Source organism: Dermacentor andersoni, chromosome 3, assembly GCF_023375885.2.
Source record: "Dermacentor andersoni chromosome 3, qqDerAnde1_hic_scaffold, whole genome shotgun sequence".
NCBI lineage: Eukaryota > Metazoa > Arthropoda > Arachnida > Ixodida > Ixodidae > Dermacentor > Dermacentor andersoni.
The window spans coordinates 32,671,823-32,693,922 of NC_092816.1; the positions used below are offsets into that span (position 1 = coordinate 32,671,823).

Genomic DNA, 22,100 nt, shown 5'->3' on the forward strand with positions numbered 1-22,100 from the left:
TCATTCAGAAGAGCAGGAAGACACCAAGGCTATGAAACTTTGTGCGGTAATTAAAAGAACATACAAAAAGGCTGAATTCAGTGTTACATCTGCAAAGCAAACATCTTATAACCCTTGGTGGAATGCAGACTGCACGCGAGACCACCGACGCCGACAGGCAGCTTGGAAGCAGCTCCTCTACAACCAGTGCCCCAAAAATTGGTCTGATTACAAGTTTTATGCTGCTGTCTTTAAACGTACAGTTGCTAAAGCTAAAGAGGATTATGATAGGAAACACTATGATTTCCTTTCTAAATCTAAAAACAAAAAACCGCTGTTTAGGTATATGAGATCTCGGAAAATTCTGCCATCGCCAGCTAATATTGATTATGTCAATCTGTCTCCCGATGAAATGAGAAAATCTCTCGAACTCCTTGCTAAAGGCTTGGAGAGTAGATTCACGTCATCGATGTCGTATAATTTGCAAAAATTAGCCCCATCCTTAGTGTATACTGAAGTTTCATTGCCAGAATTATCTCAAGTGATTCGAACCTTACCATTGTCAGCCCCTGGTCCTGATGGAATTACCGTTCACATGATAAAAATTTTATTTGATCTATCTCCTGGAGACCTTCTAAACGTTATAAACTATTCCTTACAGAAAGCCTGGATACCTTACGATTGGAAAGTAGCTAAAGTAATCCCGATACCTAAAAAACAAGGACAAGGTTATAACATAGAAAACATCAGACCTATTTCTCTTACTTCTAATATGGTCAAACTCATAGAGAGGGTATTACACTGCCGCATTACTATCTGGATGACGGATAATTTAATATTAAGTCCAAATCAAATAGGCTTTAGAGCTAATTGCTCAATATGGTGTGCCCATGCTGATTTAGAAAGCCGCATCCAACTTGCCCGGAAAAGGAGAGAATATTCTGCTTTGATGAAATTAGATATAGCTAAAGCTTATGACAGCGTCGAACATTCAATTCTGCTAGATATTCTGCAGCGTCGTAATTTTCCCTATTATATAACCGCATGGGTGGCAGAATTTTTGCGATCAAGAGAATTTTATTGCTTTAAGGACGGATGTTCTTCGTCTAAATTCAGACAAACTCGCGGAGTTCCCCAAGGATCTGTCCTATCCCCAATATTGTTTAATATATTAATGAGCTCTATCCCCACTTGTCAGGACGTGCACGTTTACGTGTATGCAGATGACATTGCATTCTTTGCTGCCGACACTGACATTAACACATTATACCAAAAATTACAAAGCTACATGAACATGCTAGAAGTATGGCTTCAGACAATTTGTATGTCATTAAATGTAAGCAAAAGTGCCATTTTAGTGTTCTCGGTCATGGATCCGGTTTCGATTTCTATTACTTTTAAACACGAACCCATTCAACAGGTTGAGTCTCTAAAATATTTGGGAATCACATATAATGGAAACCTCAACTGGAGTCCCCACATAGAGAGTGTAGCGGGTAAGGCACAACGTGCTTTAGGTATTCTGCGCAGAATGAGCAACCGAAAATATGGACTGCGTAGGGATTCACTGTTGATGATTTATAAAATGTATATGCGTCCCATATTGGAATTTGGGTGTGTCTTGTTCTCAGGCGGCCCTGCTTATAAAATAAAGCCTCTGGTTCTTTTGGAGCGTGAAGCTCTACGCCTATGTCTGGGACTCCCCAGGTTTGTGGCTATTAATGTTATCTACCAAGAAGCGCGCCTTCCAACATTGCCCTGCAGATTTCGCATCTTAACAGTTCAAGCCTTTCTGAAATTTTACAGCTTGCAGCTTAGACGATCTGAATACGCATTCATTGATGATCCAAATTCCTTCTTCCTTGCTCATTGGCCTCGATTTCACACTCCACAGATCATATTTGTTCAAAAAGAATTAGATAGCCTGAATGTGAACATTCGAGAGGTAATTCCGTCAACCGAATCACATCAGAATATTAAGATAGATTTTGATGACATATTCCCCCCCAACTCTAAGTATCAATCTGCCACTTTTTTAAATAACCTGTTGCAAGATTACCTAGCGCACGTGCAAACAAATAACATAATAGCTACAGACGCTTCAGTGAGCAACGAAAAGGCGGGCGTAGGCATCTTCTCGCTTCCGCTTGGCTGGTCATTCTCCTTGAGACTGCCAGATTTCACACCTGTTTTTGAAGCCGAGCTTTTAGCAATTCTTTTAGCGCTTCGGAAACTCCCGTCGAACTCAATAAGCGCAGTTATTATAACAGATTCCCTTTCGGTCTGTACTTCGCTTACGGCTTCACCCAATTCGCCACCAATAAAAACGTTTCTAACATTAGTTCCTCCACAGTTGACTTCTCTAAAACTATTATGGGTACCTGGACATTGTGGCTTACATTCAAATGAAATGGCAGACGCATTAGCGCGAGCATCCCTGAGTGGACCTATAATGCCTGTTCTTCCTTTGGTGGCTCACATAACAGCAATCAGATATAGAAAATATTCAATTCATAGAGATGTCAGTGAATCAATAACGACATGGACAGAATATCAGCACCTCAGATTTCCGTGGAAGATCCAGTGGTGTCCATCAAGACAATCAGAAGTAGCGATCACGAGATTACGCTGCCGTGTCCCTCCATTAAACCTATATTTACACAGGACTGGTCTGACGCTATCGCCTCTGTGCCCATACTGCCAAGAAACAGAATCACTAGATCATTATTTTTTGGTATGTCGACGATACAAATTGTTAAGAAAAAGACACCTAGAACTTCCGTTCGCAAAATTAGGGTTAATATTATCACCAGAAATCATACTATCTTTCGGTGCGTCAGTTACAGGGGCCAGCCACAGGGGCGTATTTGATGCCGTTTGCAGTTACATTCAGTCAACAAAACGAATAACTTTTTAACTTTTGTCTTGTATTTTGTTTGTTCTTGTACGTATTTTTTTTTTTTTATCTCTCTTTCGTTATATTTTTTTCTCATCGAATAAGTAGCACTTCAAAAGATTAGGTGAACGTTTCAGCACGCAATTCTTGGCCAATCCCCCAGCGTGGGTATGAGCCATAACATGAGGCCATCATCATCATCATCAACCTCGTCTCACAAGTGGTGGAGTGTGCGGTCCAGTTCCTTCGTCCTCTCGCTCCCGGTCTCCAAATTCACCTACGCTACATCCCTGGAGCTCCGCTCGGGTCGCCGGCCGCCTCTACTAACTGCACTCAACCATGTCGCAAGACCAGCATACCAATACCACTACATCCACCTTGCCTGCTCCTGCGGGAACCCCTTCTTGGACAGTCACCACCCCTCAGAAGGACCCATCGGTGTTTGCTGGGCATCCAGGGGACGACGTTGAAGACTGGTTGGAGCTATACGAGCGCGTGAGTGACTTTAACCACTGGAACGAATCAGCAAAACTTGCTCACGTCGCCTTCTACCTAACCGGCGTTGCGAAAACATGGTTTTACAATCATGAGCTCGATTTCGTCAACTGGAGCACCTTTAAACACCACCTACGCCAGATTTTCGCGAACTCGTCTGTCCGCTCCGATATCGCCAAGAAGCTTGCTGAGCGTGTTCAGCACTCGGGCGAGTCGTGCACTTCGTACATAGAAGACGTCCTCGCCCTCTGCCGGCGCGTGAACACCTCGATGGCAGAGAGTGACCGTGTACGCCACCTGCTCAAGGGTATAGGGACTGTGGCATTCAATGCTCTTGTAGTGCTGAATCCCACTGCCGTCGCAGACATAATCAGTACGTGTCAGCGTCTCGATGAGGTTCATATGCTCCGCCTACACCCTGACACATGTGATTTCAAGGCGTCCAACGACAGCGAGCTACGTGCCTTGATTCGCTCCATGGTCCGTGAGGAACTTCACGCCCAAGCTTCGTCAAACCCTCCTGAGGTCCATCTGATGCCTCCTGGTGGCGGCCTACGCCATATTGTGAGGGAAGAGATAGCTGCCGTGACCTGCCCGCAAGTCCCGATCCCGCACCCTATCCCTGCACCAACACATGCTCAGGTTGCCTCTATAGTGCCACCCTCCCAGCAGCCACCACAACAGGCACCTGCACCGCACGTGTCCGTGTATACTATCACTACAAGACCACCACCTGTTCCATCTTACAACGCATGGAGCCCACCTCAACCGGTTTGCTACTACTGCGGCATCCATGGCCACATTTCAAGGTTTTGCCGACGCCGTCAGCAAGATGAAGGACGTGGCTATATATGACGGGATTGAAAGGGATGAGTTTTCTGGCCCTGTACCACAACGTCGGCGTCCTTACTACGATTACTATCCACGACGTTCCCCATCTCTACAGGACTTTAACACTGCAGGTTCATTGCGTTTCCCGCGTCGTCGCTCTCCATCACCGATGCGGCGCTCTTCTTCCCCTCTACGACCGACTACTTCGTCCTCCGATCACCGCCCGGAAAACGAAATGGTACAGCTTCAGGAGGGAAAGCACGTGAAACTCTTCCGGAGCGCCCGTCAAATGTACTTTTGGTGTGTGTTGAAGGTGTCCGAATCGAAGCCTTGGTTGACACAGGTGCATCGCTTTCCGTTATTAGTACTGACTTGTGTTCTCGATTGCGAATAGTGAAGACACCGTGTAATGGCCCTCCCCTTCGTTGTGCTAATGCAGTTCTTGTTCAGCCCTCCGGTATTTGCACTGCGCGTTTTCATTGATGGCACCCTTCACCACATTCAGTTCATCGTGCTGTCTTCGTGCACCTACGCGATGATTTTGGGATGGGACTTCTTGTCCTCCGCCTTAGCTTTCATCTCTTGCCGTCAGCCAACTATTCATCTGACGGACACTGAATCTTCATCCTATATCGATGCTCATAGCCTACGTTCCGTCACGTCTACCGACTGCGTCATTCCCGTGGGCAATGAGCATATTCTCACACTGACTTACGACACTATTCTTTACGGTGATGTGTTCCTTGCGCCGAACGGTCACTGCATATCTGGTGGGCCTAGCGTTACTCCTAGCCTGGTGCGGTTTCAGGACGGTAGAGCGTTCGTCGGTGTTCGTAACCCTACTTATTCGCCAGTTGTGCTCTCCCAGGGCACTACTGTGACTTGCTTTACTGACACCGAACCTCTTTCGTTGGTACCGCTTCGCACCGAATCACCACCTTTGTCTACCACAACTGATTATCATACTCCTGCCGCTGCTTTAACGGCCGCGATAAATCCCGATCTGACCACTGCGCAGAAAGAAGACCTTTTGGCACTCCTGCAAAAACACAGCGCCTTATTTGACGTTCACTCCAAGCTTCTGGGGCGCACTTCCGTCGCAGTGCATCGCATGGAAACCGAAGGCAGTTCGATTGTACGCCGCCGCCAGTATCGCGTGTCTTCCGCAGAACGGAAAATCATTGCGGAAAACGTCGATGACATGCTCAAACGAGACATAATTCGGCCATCGTCCAGTTCTTGGTCGTCTTGGTTCGCGAGAAAGACGGCTCTGTACAATTTTGCGTCGATTATCGAGCCCTTAATAAGACCACGCGCAGAGACGTATATCCGATGCCAAGAATCGACGATGCCATCGACTCCCTCCAGGGTGCAGAATATTTCTCTAGACCTCTTATCCGGGTACTGGCAAATCTAAATCCCCATGCACGAAGCGGACAAGCACAAGACAGCCTTTGTAACACCAGACGGACTTTACCGAGTTCAACGTTATGCCCTTCGGTTTATGTAATGGGCCTGCAACATTTGAACGCATGATCGACACAGTTTTACGTGGCCTTAAGTGGAAGACCTGTCTGTGCTATTTAGATGACATTGTTATTTTTTCTACAACTTTTCGTCAGCACCTTGAGCGTTTGGACGAAGTTTTTACACGCATTTCCAACGCTGGACTCCAATTCAACACAAAGAAATGCCATTTTGCCAGAAAGAACATCAAAGTGTTGGGCCACCTCATCAGCAAAGATGGCGTTCGACCAGATCCCGACAAGGTTGCTGCCGTGCTTCGCTTCCCTTGCCCTGAAAATCACAAACAATTAAGAAGTTTCTTGGGCCTGGCATCCTACATCCGCCGCTTCATCAGTCATTTTGCTGCCATGGCGTCGCCGCTGCACAAGTTGCTCACGTCGGGCACTGCTTTCCCTTGGGCAGACGACTGCGAACTTTCTTTTCAGGCCCTCAAGCAAGCATTAACCACCGACCCCCTGTCACTTCGATGAGAACGCACCAACTTGTTCGCACACCGACGCTAGTGGCCATGGAATCGGTGCTGTACTACAGCGTGATACGACCTCACGAGTGCCTATGCCAGCCGCGCATTAACGGCTGCCGAAAAGAACTACTCGATCACAGAGCAGGAATGTCTCGCTGTAGTTTGGGCGATACAAACATTTCGCCCATACCTTTACGGACGCCGCTTCACGGTCATAACCGACCACCACGCCTTATGCTGGTTGTCGTCAATCAAAAATTTATCTGGGCGCCTTGGTCGCTGGGTGGTCCGATTACAAGAATACGATTTTGACGTTGTCTACAAGTCTGCGAAAAAGCATCAAGATGCCGACGCTCTCTCTCGCTGCCCCCTGTCACTATTACCTTCGAGTGCATCTCTCCATTGCTCGCCACTTGACGATGAGACGAAGTCTCCACTCTCGTTATTACCTCTAGCGGTTACTGGCACATTATCTTCCAATCGCGTCACTCAGCTCGCCTCGTGTCAACGTTCTGATCCCTACTACAACGGCATTATCCAACGCCTGTGCGCAACTACTTCTGCACCAAATGCCAGATTACGTCGACAACTGCGCCTATTTATATAAGCTCGACGACGATGTGCTGCACCGCTACATTTACAACTCTGACGGACACCGCTGGGTGCCTGTTCTTCCACGTTCGCTGCGTACACAAGTCCTTGAAGCTTTTCACGACGACCCTTCTGCTGGCCATTTGGGCTTCCACAAGACATACCACCGCGTTAGGAGCCGTTTCTTTTGGCTAGGCATGTCTACCGTTGTGGCCAAGTACTGTACGTCGCTTCTTGCGTCCAATGTCAACGGAGGAAACAGCCGACTTCGGCTCCTGCTGGGCTTTTACAGCCTATCCCATGTCCCGAGACACCCTTTGCCATCGTTGGGACAGACCTAGTCGGCCCTCTGCCCATAACGCGCCAGCATGTCATCGATGGATCGTGACAGCTGTTGACCAGCTCACACGTTACGCAGAGACCACTGCTCTACGCTCTAGTTCGGCCTCAGACGTTGCCACCTTCTTTTTGGATGCCATTGTGCTGCGTCATGGTGCACCTCGTGTACTGTTAAGTGACCGTGGCAAGACTTTCCTGTCAACAATGATCAAAGAAGTACTCGGAGCTTGTGGCACAGTTCACAAGACGACATCTGCATATCACCCTCAAACAAATGGCTTAACCGAGCGATTTCATCGCACATTAATAGATATGATATCAAATTTGTATATCGGGCCAAACCACGACAACTGGGACAAACTTTTACCTTTTGTGACGTTCGCTCACAATACCGCTATCCAACGAACTACGGGGTACTCACCTCTTTACCTAGTTAACGGCCGTTCACCAACATTCACCATCGACGCCGCTTTCTTCAGTGCCCCAACTAACACCTCGGCCAGTATACCCGAACAGTTCGTCTCGAGACTTGAGGAATGCCGTCAACGTGCTCGCTTCAACACCGAAGTCAGTCAGCTAGATCGCAAACAACGTTACGACATCTCTCGTCGCGACGTCTCGTTTCGTCCTGGGGAGGAAGTGCTCCTTTGGACGCCCATTCGTACACTCGGTTTGTGTGAGAAGTTTGAATCCGGCTTCTTTGGACCCTACATTATTAACGAACAAACATCCCCCGTGAACTATTGCGTTACTCCCGTAGACGTTTCTTCGGACCGTCGTTATCGTGGTTCGGAGATCGTACACGTTTCGCGCCTCAAACGATTCGTTCGGCGTTACCCCCTTGGCTAAGTTGCGGCCTGGCTGGCCCATAGAATAAAGAACAACTGGCTGGCCGCTTGTGCACGCGGGGAAATTAGTGTGAGCATTATTCATACGCTTCATATTCTCACTTGTACATACTCATCATCACCGTTTTGGGGCCTGGTGATGGGGCCATAGGGTGGAGCTCTCACTCGAGAGAATAAAGAACAGGATGGCTGCATAAACCTCGTCTCACAATATATACGATTGGTTAATATATAACCAACGCAGGAAGACAAGATTGGTATACTTGAGAGCACGTTTGAGAGCGTGATTGGCAGGCATTGGATTGGCGTACAGCTACCCGCTAAACCTCGACTCCCTTTTCTCGACTACTCTTTGGTCTGGCAACCCAAAGTTTAGAACGTTTAGAATTTGCTCTCTAATCCACACAGTCAACACGTTCGAAAGAGAAGTAACCAACATGGCAACGTACGCCGAGAAGCTCGCTCCGCATCTCGCCCGAATCCGAATTCCTGGACACGCGGACAAAGTGTATAAAGATGAGTGCGTCTTCTCATTCGACACGCCAGTAAGTTTCCTTTAAAACGCTGTCTCCTTACTCACAGCGATACACTCGTTCTTCCGACACTCGCCGGCAATGTCGAAGACGCAACATAAAAGCATTCGATCCTACCGTCATAAATGTATTTGACATCGCCTCTGCTCTTTATTAGTTCCTTTAATTAAATATTTCTGCCTTAATACTTGTGCATTGTCCAGAGTGTTGCGTTTATTTCCTTTTCTTTTTGTTGGTAAATCCTTCCGAATGTTTTCGGCGCGAACGCGTTCGTTAAATGGTTTGGCACGGGCATATATTGCGTTACGAATGGTCTTCCAGCACCGCACCCTTACGCCCTTAACTTTAGTCAGCGAGCTGATCTAGCGGCCCATGCGCATTCAGCGAGACATCCTGCCATTTATTTCAGGAATCTGAAGGAGGCCTCTATGTGTGCCTGAATACTTTTCTTGGATTTTCCAAGAAGTTTGTCGAGAGGCGTTACGCAAAAACTGGGAACGCTGTCTACCTTCACCTGAAAACCGTGAAAAAGGAGGTGTGTGGCGCAAGCTTTGTTTCGTGATATCGAGGCTTTCGCGAAAATTATTCACGATGTAAACATACTGCAGGTGGCGGATGACACGCCGGCTGCCAAGAGGGCTGCGCCTCCTACGAAGCTGGCGATCGGTGAGCAATGCATGTGACCTGGAATTAGTTTTGCAGCTTGCACAAGCCACTGCGCTGTATTTCCACTGCAGCGCGCTTTTTCGACTGTAATCGGCTTTCAGCCCGCCAGGAATAGCGCGTATACTTGCATACATGTAATATGAATTGGAATTGTATTATGTTAGAGCGCATCTCTCCAGAAGTTTTTATTGTTTTGGCACATAAAACCCCTAAAATTAATTTTTTTTGGAAATCCTCTAAATGTTACTCCATGACAAAGCGCCTTGAAACTGAGAATCGGATCATGATTTGGGTTTACTCAAGGCTACATGAAGAGGCACTTAAAAGGCAACACTGTTGAGCACTAGTGTATTGCAGACGTTTTGCAACATTTGCCTGTTGGTGTTGCAGGTGGACTGTCATTCCTTGCCGTTTAAAAATTTTTCCTGGTAATAAAGTTGATCTTGCTAAAAGTGGGCTTCACATGGGCAGAATTTTACCCATATAAATTTGATCCAAATTGGAGTATTCTTACATGATGTTCACTTATTGTGAGGGACATAAGTTTGCATAGCTTAGGGCACAAATATTGCAGACAATAACAAAAGCACTTTTTGTGGTTCTTATCGGTACTTATTCATAAGTATGTTTTTAACATCAGTTGTGTGCAACTTTTGTCTGTAGGTGTGGAAGGGGGTTTTCCTCTTGACCAGGGCAAGAAGTACGAATATGAACATCACAACTCTCTTGTCATTTTTCCAAACTTTGACTCTGTTCCTCTACCAAACACACAACTCCCCGAAGTGGTACGTCTCATTACCAATTTCTCATTGATTATTCACATGCATGTGAATTGCATTCATTTGCTTCCTCCTTTCAGGTGCAGCATTCCGTGACGGCTGTTCTCGCGGCCGACTCTGCCAGTGTAGTTAATGAGTTGGAAGCTTTAGCTGGAACATGGGATGGAGAGAAGAGGGTGCCATCAAAGTAAGTGTAGGTCCTTGGTGCGCTCACCCCAAGTCTAGCTATAGGCATATGAAAAAAAAAAAAAAATTGACAACCACACTTCGGGCAAAAATATTACCTCGTGGAAAATTACCAAAATAGGTGATCGGTTAATGCTTCTTGCAAAAAGCTATATTTATGTGAATGTGTTAAAAATGTTGTGGGAAATAAGTGTTTTAAACGGTTGAGTAGTCGCTCTACCAAGTTTGTGCCTTGTGCTATCGTTGCGTGTCTGAGTATGTATTTGTGTTCTGTGCTATGATGGGCAAATTCCAGAATCTCTCTCTGCATATTGCTCACTGCTACATGGAGTCGAAGAGTGTGTGCACGTGGCTGTGCACTGTTTTGGGTGTCAATTGCTGCATTCTCTCTTATACACAGCTTCTTCTGTTTTACACAAGACCTTAGTGCTACGAAATAAGTTGTACCTCACCCATTAGCACATCTGAAGTGGACAAGATTTATATGACGTACATTGTTTCCCTTTTTGATGTGTGCTTAAAATTGGTGAATACAACTTTCACAATACTTAGGAGAGGATAATAAATATATTGCATCACTTGTGAAGTAATGCTACATTATGTCTACCTGCTTTGGGTGTCCTGATAGATGCAGTTGACAAAATTGCAATATCTGTTCGAAAGATTTTTTCAAGTGCTACGACTGATGTACACGAAAAGAAACAAAACACAAGAAAAGAAAAAGACGACAGGACAGTATCTTTCCGTCTTGTTCTTTTTTTTGTTTCTTACCTCTTTGTGTGTGTCAGATGTTGTGCTTCAAGAAATCCTTCACAATGAACATCAGCCAACTAGCCCATCTTGCCATATTGCTGTGCTGTGTTTTTCTTTCACTGCTGCATCTTAGTGTGTAAACATTTTTCAGGACTTCGCGAGTGACCCCAACCAAATAAGCGAATTTATTAGCCCAACATTTTGGAGCCCATTCGGCTCCTTTTTCAGGGGGTATTCTTCGGAAGTGGCGGTGTGCAGCTTTTAAGAGGTCCTTCGTAAATAAAAGGAGGGAAGAGTGTGGAGGGTGGGGAGACACTTGATCGGGAACCTTTCTTGACAGACGGGAAGGGCAAAAGGGTGGGATGGCTGTGGCGGCACCCAGCATCGGGGGTCAAGGGGGGAGGGGAGCGTAGACATTTTGGTGTTGCTGACTTAGAGTGGAGATCTACCAGGCTTGAAGGGCAACCTACCCTCTGTTATATCCATGGCCTTGGTGACATGACGAAAAGAAGATGCCCAGCCAGGTAGATCCCAACTCTAGGTCACCTACACGAAAACGTCTGTGCTTCCCCCCACCCTACTTCAATGGCATTCCCATGGGTCAAGCACTCTCAGCATCGGTCATCCCAGCCGACCAGCACCGCTGCAGCCATCCCGCCCTTTCTCGCTCCCCATCTGTCAAAAAAAGGTTCTTGGTCAAGTGTCTCTCCACCTTCCTCACTCTCCCCTCCTTTTTACAGCGAAGCTGTATATGGCTAGCCAATTTGTCCACCCGTCCGTCTGTCAGTCGCCTGTACTTTGTACACTCCTCCGGCACAACCCCATGAGCATGTGCCAAAAAAAGAGAGAGAGAAAGAGGCACGCGATTAGCCAACGCCACCTAGATAGCACAATGCCTGTTTACTGTGATCTATGACGTCGCATTACCTGGTCTGAAATTTCCTTCGACAAGGCTGGCGTAACAAAAAAAGTGGCATCAAAATCACTGTTGCCTACTCGGCAGCATCTCCATTAGATCCTATGGCAGTCAGGCCAGGTAACATGATGTCATGGATTAGAGTGAAAAGGCCTTGTGCTATCTAGGTAGTGTTGGATTAGCTGCGCCAGTAGTGACGTCGATGCTCTCCGTCGCAGCCGAGCATGCACGCAGCAGTTTCTCTCCTGCTCCGAAATGGGTAGGCCACGCGTCATACGTACTCCTTAGGAGCAGGCAGCTTTCGGTCAGCAGTGCTGTGAGCACAACCAGGAACGAGCTCGTCTACGCCTTGCCGATGCTTCAGCCCTGGCACAAGAACAGGCCTGTGCAGCCAAGCGCAAGCAGCAACTGTATAATGAGGATGTGGCAGCCTACTAAGCTGTGATTTAATGAACTGTCGGGATTTACCCAGTGATAAACACCGAGGCCGCACGTTTCAGCTTTGCTGGTTAACCATCTGTATGGAGTGCTTGGGTGGTGATTATTTTCTTTACGAAGGACCTTTTAAAAGCTGCACACTGTGACCTCCGAAGAATACCTCCTGAAGAAGGTGCCAAATGGGCTCCGAAACGGGCTAATAAATTCGCTTATTTGCTTGGAGTCACTAATCAATTTTTCCATCCAGACAGATAATTCTGTCGAAATGTTTAGCTTCAAAACAATTTTCAATATTTACTGATTTTCGCCAATTTTTGTAAAATAATTAAAATCCAAATAAGTCTATAAACCCGCTAGAATTGAATTCCCTCCGTGCAGCAAATTTTAATCAAAATGGTTCATCACTTGTCTCAAAAAGCATTTCCCATTCTTCCTGCTTTTAAATAAAGAAATTCAAGCTGGCCCTAAACTGTAGCATTATCCTAATGGACAGTGTTTTAATCTTAATGGAGATTAACATTATCAATGAGCTGTGCTTTCTTTTTTGTTTGGTTTATTTCTACAGACACAGTGACACATTGGTGCAGTTGGACAATGGCGTGAAAGTGGCACCAACGGGCTGGAAGTGTGAAAAGTGTGACCTCACAGAGAACCTGTGGCTGAACCTAACAGACGGTGCCATTCTTTGTGGCCGAAAGCATTTTGAGGGCACTGGCGGCAACAACCATGCGCTGGAACACTTTAAAAATACTGGCTACCCACTTGCAGTAAAGCTTGGAACTATCACGCCAGAGGGTGCTGGTGAGTACTGATGTCAAAGCCTGTCATTATTATTATTTTTTTTGGCCGCCACTCTTAGCATGCACCAAATGGCTCAGTTCATAAAAGCTGATGTCGTGAAAGAAAGTCATGGGTGCACGCTACTTTTGTTAGTAATAAAGTAGGCTGTTTTTTAAGGGATATATTTAGTGATTCTAAGCACAGGAGAAAATTAATAATGAGAGATTTTCAGTTGACTGCATGCTCAAAGCAACATGGCACGATTAACAAAAACATCTTGTGTTCCTGAATGTTTTATGCAAGCAGTGGCGGGTGAGGTGATTGATATTTTTTAAGTGCTCAACGTCTCATGCCTCATGTCATGTTTTCCTCTTGCATTTTCCCATTGTTTGAGTTCATGAGGCCTTGAGTCTTGCTGTCTGCTTCCTGTGTTTCTGTAGTAGCCGTCTGTGACCATATGGCAACAGTCCAGTTGTGATGTCACATTTTGTTGGTTATATTGTTATAATCTAAAAGCTTATCGCCTAAATCATGAAGCTAGATGTCGTAGTCTGTTGCTCACATCCATTCTTCCATAGTACAGCACCAACTTGAATGTCGATTTTGCAGTTTCGTATGCATATCTGCTACTGCCTAATTCTCCTTTTCTTCTCTCCTTTAGCCCCATTTATTTATGTAATATGTTCTTTGTGGCATGTACAGCTATACAAATTAAATGTGAGAAATTACGCTTCGTTTGACCACCATTTACCATATATTTCAGCACATAACTCACCACCACATATAACCAGCACCCCCGATTAGAACAGCTTGGGGAAAAAAAAAGTGCAAATAGCTTGCGGCAATTTTTTTCATCATGTTGAAATTTCGTTTTTGACCTTTTATGCAAATAATTACAGAGGCCGATCGTATTTTCGTACACGTAAAGGGACCATAAAGTTTCCCAAATTATTGGAAAATTAAGAAAAGCAAATTTGAATCGGAAAGCAATTCATTTTGATAAATTTGGGAGTTGGTGACGAATGAAACTGTTTCAGCCACTTCGATGATACCTTCATATCAGCGGTATGAATTAAGCCAGCCTCCACGGCTGATAGCATCGCCCGTACTGGCACGATGCTATCATGAAAAGTGCCAGCTGCGGGGAGCAAATGCCTCATCTGTCTCTTGCTCCAACGAGTCACCGAAACTAGAGGTTACACAACCTCCCATACTAAACATGTAGGAAGACAGCTTACATGATGCCACGCCATCTCGGCATGCCCACTCTTTGCACATGCGGCAGATTACCTCTAGAGCAGGGTGTGTGACTGCGTATGCGCTCAGCCACGGTTATAGCCATGCGTAGTCACATCCTCCCCTTCCCGCCCCTCACGCGTGCTTGATCTCGCTACCGCGAGCTTGTTCCCCTCCCACTCTTTCCCTTTGCTTGTGCGGGAAGGCGTCACTCATGAAGCCACCATCTTTCTTGTCTCACCCTCGCATAGCTAAAGCACAAGGAGGGCGGGTCACGATAGGATCTTATCGCTCTTGTACTTTATACGGAACATGATGCAGCTTCACTTCAGTGGTTGCTCTTGTTGCGCCGAGCACGATTTGAGAGCCGCATTTTCAAGCAGCTGCTTGTAATTCAATCATTTACCGTTTGCATCTGCAGAAGTTTTCATTTATTGTCTCGGCATTCCTTTGCGGTGGGAGCAAAATTTTGTTATACAGTAGCTGACCAATAATTTGTACGTACTCGGTAATTTGGACAGCTTCACGGCACCACCAATGGTCCCATAGACATAATCTGTAAAGATGACCAATATTTCGGACAGCTGCCAGCTCTACATTTCATTATCCGGACTCCGCTCGCTGACTCCGCCGCCATTATCTCCTGTGACAACTTCGACAAGAAATCAAGTATGGCTTCAGAGATTACATGCTAGACGGTAATCCCTGAGTCATTGCTTTGGTTGCAGCATTATGCTCGAGAGATTTAACTGCAAATGCCGATCTTGGAGGCTCCGCCCGACTTATAGGTCGCATCAACATCACGATCATCATATCTTATTCTGGCAACCCCACACATGGCCTGCTCTCGCCGTTCTGTTTGTTGAGTTTGCCTTTCGGACAGCGTTTCATTATTGTTTGCCTGTTTGTTTAGTTTGCATTCCAGACAGCGCTCTGCTGGCTCCAAGAAGTATTTCTCGTTAACTTATCCACAGGCTGCGTCAAATGGCACCATCGGTGCCCTCGCAGTCCGACTCGGAAGGAGTCTTGAGTCGCAGTCCAAACGACTCCACAACTGATGAGCCTGAACCTGCTTCCTACCACAATGTGTTCAAATGCGGATATCATTGATAATCTGCTGGGCTGCGGTGTGCCAATTTTTGCCGCCGTTATATTTGAAGACTTTGCAGACGTCGATGGTGCGGTGTTGTCTTGTGCCAAACTGAATGATGCTGAAATAATTGAGCAAGTTCTCCCACCGTAAAACAGCAATTCTAACTTGGATGATGATGATGTGCCGTGTGCTCCGGAGCTTTCACTTATGGACTTGAGCCTTTGCAGTCCTTGCATTGGCAGTGACAGCACAAAACTGGCAGAAACGCTGGCGTACTTGGTTCCACGTAAGCGGAAGTGTGTGCAGCAACGAATCAACCACTTATTTCTTACACAGGAGCCTTAAAACATAAATAAAATGATCTTTTTTGGATACATCAGTTTTTTTTTTTTTGCTATTCGATAGTTCGGACTTATTTACGTTCCCCGTGGAGTCCAAATTATCAGTCGTCGACTGTATTGAAATTGCATACAAACACACTTCGTTATATTGAGGTTCTAAATACATGGTGTTCTATGGACAAGAGCTTATGAAAAGTTAAATACTTCGTTATACCGATAATTTATTTGTATTGAATTTTATTATATCGAGCTTAAGCTAAGTGCCTACATTGATGCTCAATTACTTGAAAAAACAGTATACATTCATGGATGCACGCTCGACCACGTCTTATCTTCGACCAGGACCACTTTCCCCTCTCACCGGCTATGCTGATACATATAGCTTGGTTCACAGAATGGACATGATTGTGGACGAATCAGACATGTCACATGAATCGAAGCACTTCGCAGCTAGCATTCACACGACAGAGCACGACAGCGCAGATGAAGCAGCCCTAGCGTGGCAGCGGCAACAGAGCAGAAGATTCCAACTATGATTTGTCTATCCGCCATATCGCGAAGCTCTTTACATGGACCGTAGGAGCATTGTGGGCACGAGTGACATGATCACATGATACATGATCCATGAACTCAAATCGCGATTTGCTTCAACCTGTGAATACAGCTTTTCCTTCAGCTTCTGCTGTGCTAGGATGGATGTTGAGCCCAGCTCATCGTGATTTCAGTTCTAGTAGGCTGGCACTGCGTGCACTATTCACCAACTACTAAACACAAAACAGGCAGACCATCAAGAGGAAGAGGATGTGTGACCATGAAGGAGGGAAGGACGAAGCTTCAACACGCAGGGGCAGGAAGAGGGTGGGGTTCTGCAAGAAATAATGAAACTTTGAATGGTGGAGAACCTTGGCTTTTGGTGTGGTTTCGTGGCAGCGCTCCCCAGACTGCCATAAAGCCACGCCTCAAGGCGAAATTTACATATAACCCTCACCCCGACTTTATTAAATGTTTTGAATTATTGGTACCGGTTACACACCCAAAAATACAACACAGTAGAACCTCGTTGATACATTCTTGTTACGTACGTTTTCCCAGTGCCAATGTTCGCAATCAAGAGCACAAAAAGATGACCCAATAGAGTTACGCTCATTTTTTACCGGTTTGTACGTCCCTGGAATACACAATATTTTGTCGTCAACGTTCAGTACGGCGCCAAACTGCGATTGTATGATACGTTTTCTGGCCGCTAGATCTCGTGTAAACAAGAAAATGTGCAAGGCACGTGCAATCGAGAACAGTATATAGCTGCCCGCCGTGGCAGCTTCACTGCAATACTCGCCTGCCCTTCTCATGTGAAAATGCCGTCGTTTACTCAGTTTCTCATTTCGGTACCAGCAGATCTTCTCTGGGATTGTTGCACACAGCATTCACTGCTATCATTGTCAATTCTATTGTGATAAGCACCTTCACCTATCTGTTTCACACCATGTGGTGCCGTCGAAAGCTTAGCACACGCTTTTCATAGGCGATAACCGAAACGTGCCACCGTTCCCTGCTGCAGACTGCAATCATATATACATTTTACGGCTGCTAGATGCTCTGTGAAGAAGAAAAGGTGCAAAGAGCACGCGATCGATGTCAGTACTTAGCTGCCTGTCTCGCATCAAAATGACGGCGCCCACAGCTTCTTATTCCGGTACCAGCAAATCTCCGCTTGGGTCATCGCATGCCGCATTCATAGCTGTCGCCACCAAACCTATTGCGATAAGGATTTTCACGTATCTGCTTTATAGCGTGTGGTGCTTAGTGCCATTGGTAGCACATTGCACGCTTTTAGTAGGCGATAATACAAATGTGCTGCCGTTCCCTGCTGCAGACGGCGCGACGCGGGCATCACGTTTCGCTTTAGCGACAAAACACATTTCTGGCCGCCGGAGCACCACCAGCCTGATGCGTGTCGGCATCTCGTACCACAATGATGCGCGCAACGCTTCACATTACGTAGATGTCATATTTTTTAGTTACTTCAGATCGTTTGTTTTCCTGGTTAGTATGTTTCTTCTCGCGTTTTTTTACAAAACGTATGAACAAGGTTCTATTGTATCACTTGTCACACATTGATACATTGAGGCTGCATAAGAATATGCGAGAGTAAAGTTTCCAGGACGGACTGATGCAATCTATTATAGCTTGTAACTCTGTTCAAGAGGCACGTGGCTTCCTTTCATTCTTTCCTTTCAATCCATTCCTTAAATTATTTTTTATGGACAGACTCTGGAGTTTCTCAAACATGAAATTCTGAGCTTCACTGCTGCTCTAAGCATGCGAAATTTGTTCACTGATAAAAAATGAAGTTCAAATGGGAACTTTTCCAAATATGAGGAAACAAAAAGGAGAGTCGGGGACATTATTTAAGTGGTGAAAATAACTTTACAGGCTGGAAAAGCAAGAAGTTTTGCCAAGACATCTCTATTTAAAGAAAGGGTTTTCCATGTTGGGGGCTGGGTTAAGGTGTAATGTTATGCCAGTGTTGTGCCGGTTATGATTAGTGTTGCTTCCTGTTTTCAGATGTGCACTCTTACGATGAGGATGATATGGTCATCGATACCAACCTCACCAAGCACCTTGAGCACTTTGGCATAGAGATTGCCAAGATGAGAAAGGTTAGTTGCCCCTTTATGGTTCCTTCTTATCGCACACTTTTTTTCATGTGAACTGGAATTTTTGGGCCGTCATGGCTGGTACTATAGAATAATCTCTTTAATTCATATTTAATGGAACCAAAAAGAAAGTTAGAATTAACTGAATGTAGAGTCATTAAATGGACCAAAAACACAATAAACGAATACTCCTGCTAAATTAAAATGTCTTAATTTGCTAAAATCTGCCATCTTCACTTGTATTTTGCACGAAAGTGGTATGGAAGCTGCAATTCTTTTCTCATGACTGAGGACCTTTCAACTTCCTTCACATTGCATTAAATGGTGTGAGATGTGTTTTCATTTGAGTAGATGTGCTTTTCACTACTGAATCCACATCCTAATTATTTTCACACCATCGTTGCTAGCTGGCAGCTAGTAATAGTTTGTAACAATGTAGCTGTTAGATTTGATGCCAACGCGCAAGCTGCACTAGGATCACATTTTACCCTCAGTGATGTCCGGGCACTTTGGGACATTGTACACCTTGCATTAACACAACAAAACCAGTACTTGCCGCAAACGTTTCGGATGTACTTCGAGGTTGCTATCGTGGTGACCATGGATGACCACACAGCCCTGAAGAGACGTGGCCAATGTAGTTGCATGCGTGCTGCTAAATGCAATAAAAATGTGTGAAGCCTCCTTGTACTTTCATATTTACGTGAATACAGTGAAACCTCAATATAAGAAACCTAGATTTAACGAAATTCATGATGTAACAAACTATATTAATTTCCCGATGTTAGTTCTATTAAAAACCAGGTATACTTCTTTTCGTGAATTAATGAAGTAATTTGTGATATGGTTTATATTTAATGAAGTTTTCGTCCATATATCACATGCACTTAGTGCCTGTATGGCTAGCAAATCTAGCGAAAAACTATAAAAACAGGGACCGAGGCAAAAGTTTTTTCAAGCTTCCTTCTGCATAAAAAGTTCGAGCAGTAACAACAGCATCAAAGTTCAACCTAGGCAGGAAACACCACTGTTCCATTTGTCATGTAAGTAAACAACTTGCGAAGACTGTTGTGCGGCAGATCGCAGCACTCGGGAGAATCATGATTCATTCTATGCTAGGGAAATGAGGAGGGAGTGCACGAGAGGTAACTGGATCAAGCAAGATTTTGGGATGTGGGGGGGGCAAGAATGCGTGCCTATCTGCCTTCTCCCCCTTGCACACGGGTCTTGCATGTGGGCCATGCGATGTATCTTGGAGGTAATTTGCATCAAGTGCAAAAGCTAAGCCGAGGCAGTTAATGCTTTGAGGTGCATTGTATTCCCACGTGTTTAGTGTTGGTGGTCGTGTAATTTCAAGTTTCCGAGACATGGTGCAGAGCATTCGCTCGTGTTGTGACAGCGAGTTCATGCTCATGAAATTGGATCTGTGCATGTTTTCCAGAGGGAAGTGCTCTGAAATGATTATGGATAATGTGAGGCTTTAAAAGGCCCCTCACCAAGTCTGGCCATTTTGAGCTGACAAGCGTAGAGCATATAATGCGCGCTAACGTGCAAAGAATTACGTTGCTACGCGCTGTGGAAAGGTCTGAAATTTGAGTCCGAACAACATTTTCCCTTTCCCTCGTGGCAACCGCACTTCAAGCCGTATGGTCACATACTCGTGTCGCTGCCCCTACGTACTTGTGTCTGCAGTGTTATGACGCTCGTGGTGACTTCGAGAATTGTTCAAGGCAACATCTGTTATTTGTGGGATCTGTTGCTTGAATTGACAAATTGAAGTTTAGAGAAGTAACAAAACACACAAACGGAATGGCTGCATGTCTTTTGTTTTACTTTGTACCAAAGCGAGAGAGACGTACATGTGCTTCGTCTGCTTGTTCCCACGGTTGTGCAGTCACATGCACAGGTACCGAAACTATGCCACTCCACTGTGTACCGTGTTCCAGCGCTTGATCATGCTCTGCGATCTGCTTGTTCTGCCTCAGTATTCGTGTAGCACTGAATTATACCGCTAGTAATGTGTCCTTGTCCACAGCAGGCAAAATTGTGTGCTGCACGAAACGAGACAATCGCAACAGGTCGCGTGCAATGCCATCAGCGAAAATGCACAGTGCCAAAAACAAACAAACAAACAAAAAGAGGCCCATGACGTCATGCGATCCTCAAGGTTCGGTATGGGAGAACGCAGTGAAGGGATTTCACTTGTGCAGGCTAGACGGGGCGAGTGGAGAGAGTCGCGTTATGCTGTGGAGCTCGCCTCCTGAAGTCATGGGTTCACGGCACTGAAATATTTCTATCCAGGCTATTAATGAGCCAATTTGGAATATTTTTGTGGCAGAATGCTCCTTAGAGGACACATAACAACTTCCACCATATAACCAAAATTTGCTATGGTGCCTTGTGAGGGGCCCTTTAAAATAAGACTTTTAAAGTTCTTCATGCCAAGCAGTTTGCATAGTGTCTGCTGGCACAAAGGTTTTAAAATTAGGTTGTCGAATGCTTTGTTCAAGCCATTTCCAGTACCTTTATAGCAGAAGAAAAAGAAAATAAGACTATTAGTAATAAAGTTTTTGTTTTGCTTGTTTGATGTAGTAACAGGCAAAAGAAAGGCTTCTTGCTGTGTTCGGCCTTTCAGGTAAACAATGGATGACACAGACACACACACGCAAGCATGAAATGCAGTTGGGAAAGAATACCTAATATTATTTATGGGCCTTGTCTACTACCAGAAGAAAGGAAAGCGAGGGCCCAATTTTTATTTTTGACATCATGAGAAGCCAACAAAGACACCAAGGACAGCATAGGGGAAATTACATGTACTTATTAATTGAATTAAAGAAATGATAAATTAATGAAAATGAAAGTGGATGAAAAAAACTCGCACTTTCGCCCGAAAGACGAAGCATTGATTGTAATAACAAATTAATAGATAGCTATATGAAGTAAGGATAGTAGTTTTATTGGCTGTATAAACTTGTAAACATTCACTTACTAACTAAATTAACTAGCCACGGTGTCATGCGTGTACAGGTAAACATGAACACATTTTGCTCCGTGACCGTGGAAACTGGCTGTAAAAATGCTGGAGCGAGGAATCGTGGCAGCAGCAGCAGTGAGTGAATTGACCTTTGTGCATCTCTCACTTCAATGCAAACGAAATGTCAAAAGTGCAGCACGTACGAAGCTACCGGCACTGTGCGCACTCAGCAAACTTCGGAGATCAATTTGAAGATGAGGCCCACGCGGGTGTGCACTTTGGCCACATTGCAGTTTGCTTTCAAGATGGCGCCTGCATGGCCGCGCCTAAGCAGCAGCCACTGGAGAAGAACACCCCCTCTCCCTCGCCTCCTCCCTGTGCCTTGCGTGCGACAGGAGAGGGCGTGCTTCTGCCCCGCCTTCCTTGATCGCGCATGCTAGATTGAGCTGCATTCGCTGGCTCACCCTTGCACACTTTCACTCGCACATACAGCATACGGTGCGCAGCGACGATTTTATCGCCCCTGGACTTAGACGGAACCTCATGGTGATGCCCACGGCAGAAATGCACCTGAAGTATCCATGTAATTGCTATCGTAATAAAACAACTGGTTACAGGTGGGGCACGAACCTACGTAATGTGAATAGTGGGTGCATGCCCCACCTGCAGCGTTGGGCAGGTGGGGCACGAAGGAGGGAGGGGGCGGCGTTGGGCTCTAGCAGCAACTGCGTATCTTGCGACCGAGTTCAAGGAGAACTGACGATTGCGGCTTAATC

At 45.5% G+C, this 22,100-nt stretch overlaps 1 protein-coding gene across 1 annotated transcript in view; it reads left to right on the top strand.

The window, feature by feature from the left end:
- The first annotated feature begins 8,334 nt into the window (after nucleotides 1-8,334).
- Usp5 (ubiquitin specific protease 5) overlaps nucleotides 8,335-22,100 on the top strand; it is a 68,665-nt gene continuing 54,899 nt past the window's right edge. The window contains exons 1-7 of the mRNA XM_050169643.3: nucleotides 8,335-8,514; nucleotides 8,912-9,037; nucleotides 9,111-9,168; nucleotides 9,832-9,953; nucleotides 10,028-10,134; nucleotides 12,806-13,041; nucleotides 18,256-18,350. Of these exons, the coding sequence (XP_050025600.1) occupies nucleotides 8,407-8,514; nucleotides 8,912-9,037; nucleotides 9,111-9,168; nucleotides 9,832-9,953; nucleotides 10,028-10,134; nucleotides 12,806-13,041; nucleotides 18,256-18,350 (852 nt within the window). The 5' untranslated portion in view covers nucleotides 8,335-8,406. The remainder of the gene's footprint in view (nucleotides 8,515-8,911; nucleotides 9,038-9,110; nucleotides 9,169-9,831; nucleotides 9,954-10,027; nucleotides 10,135-12,805; nucleotides 13,042-18,255; nucleotides 18,351-22,100) is intronic.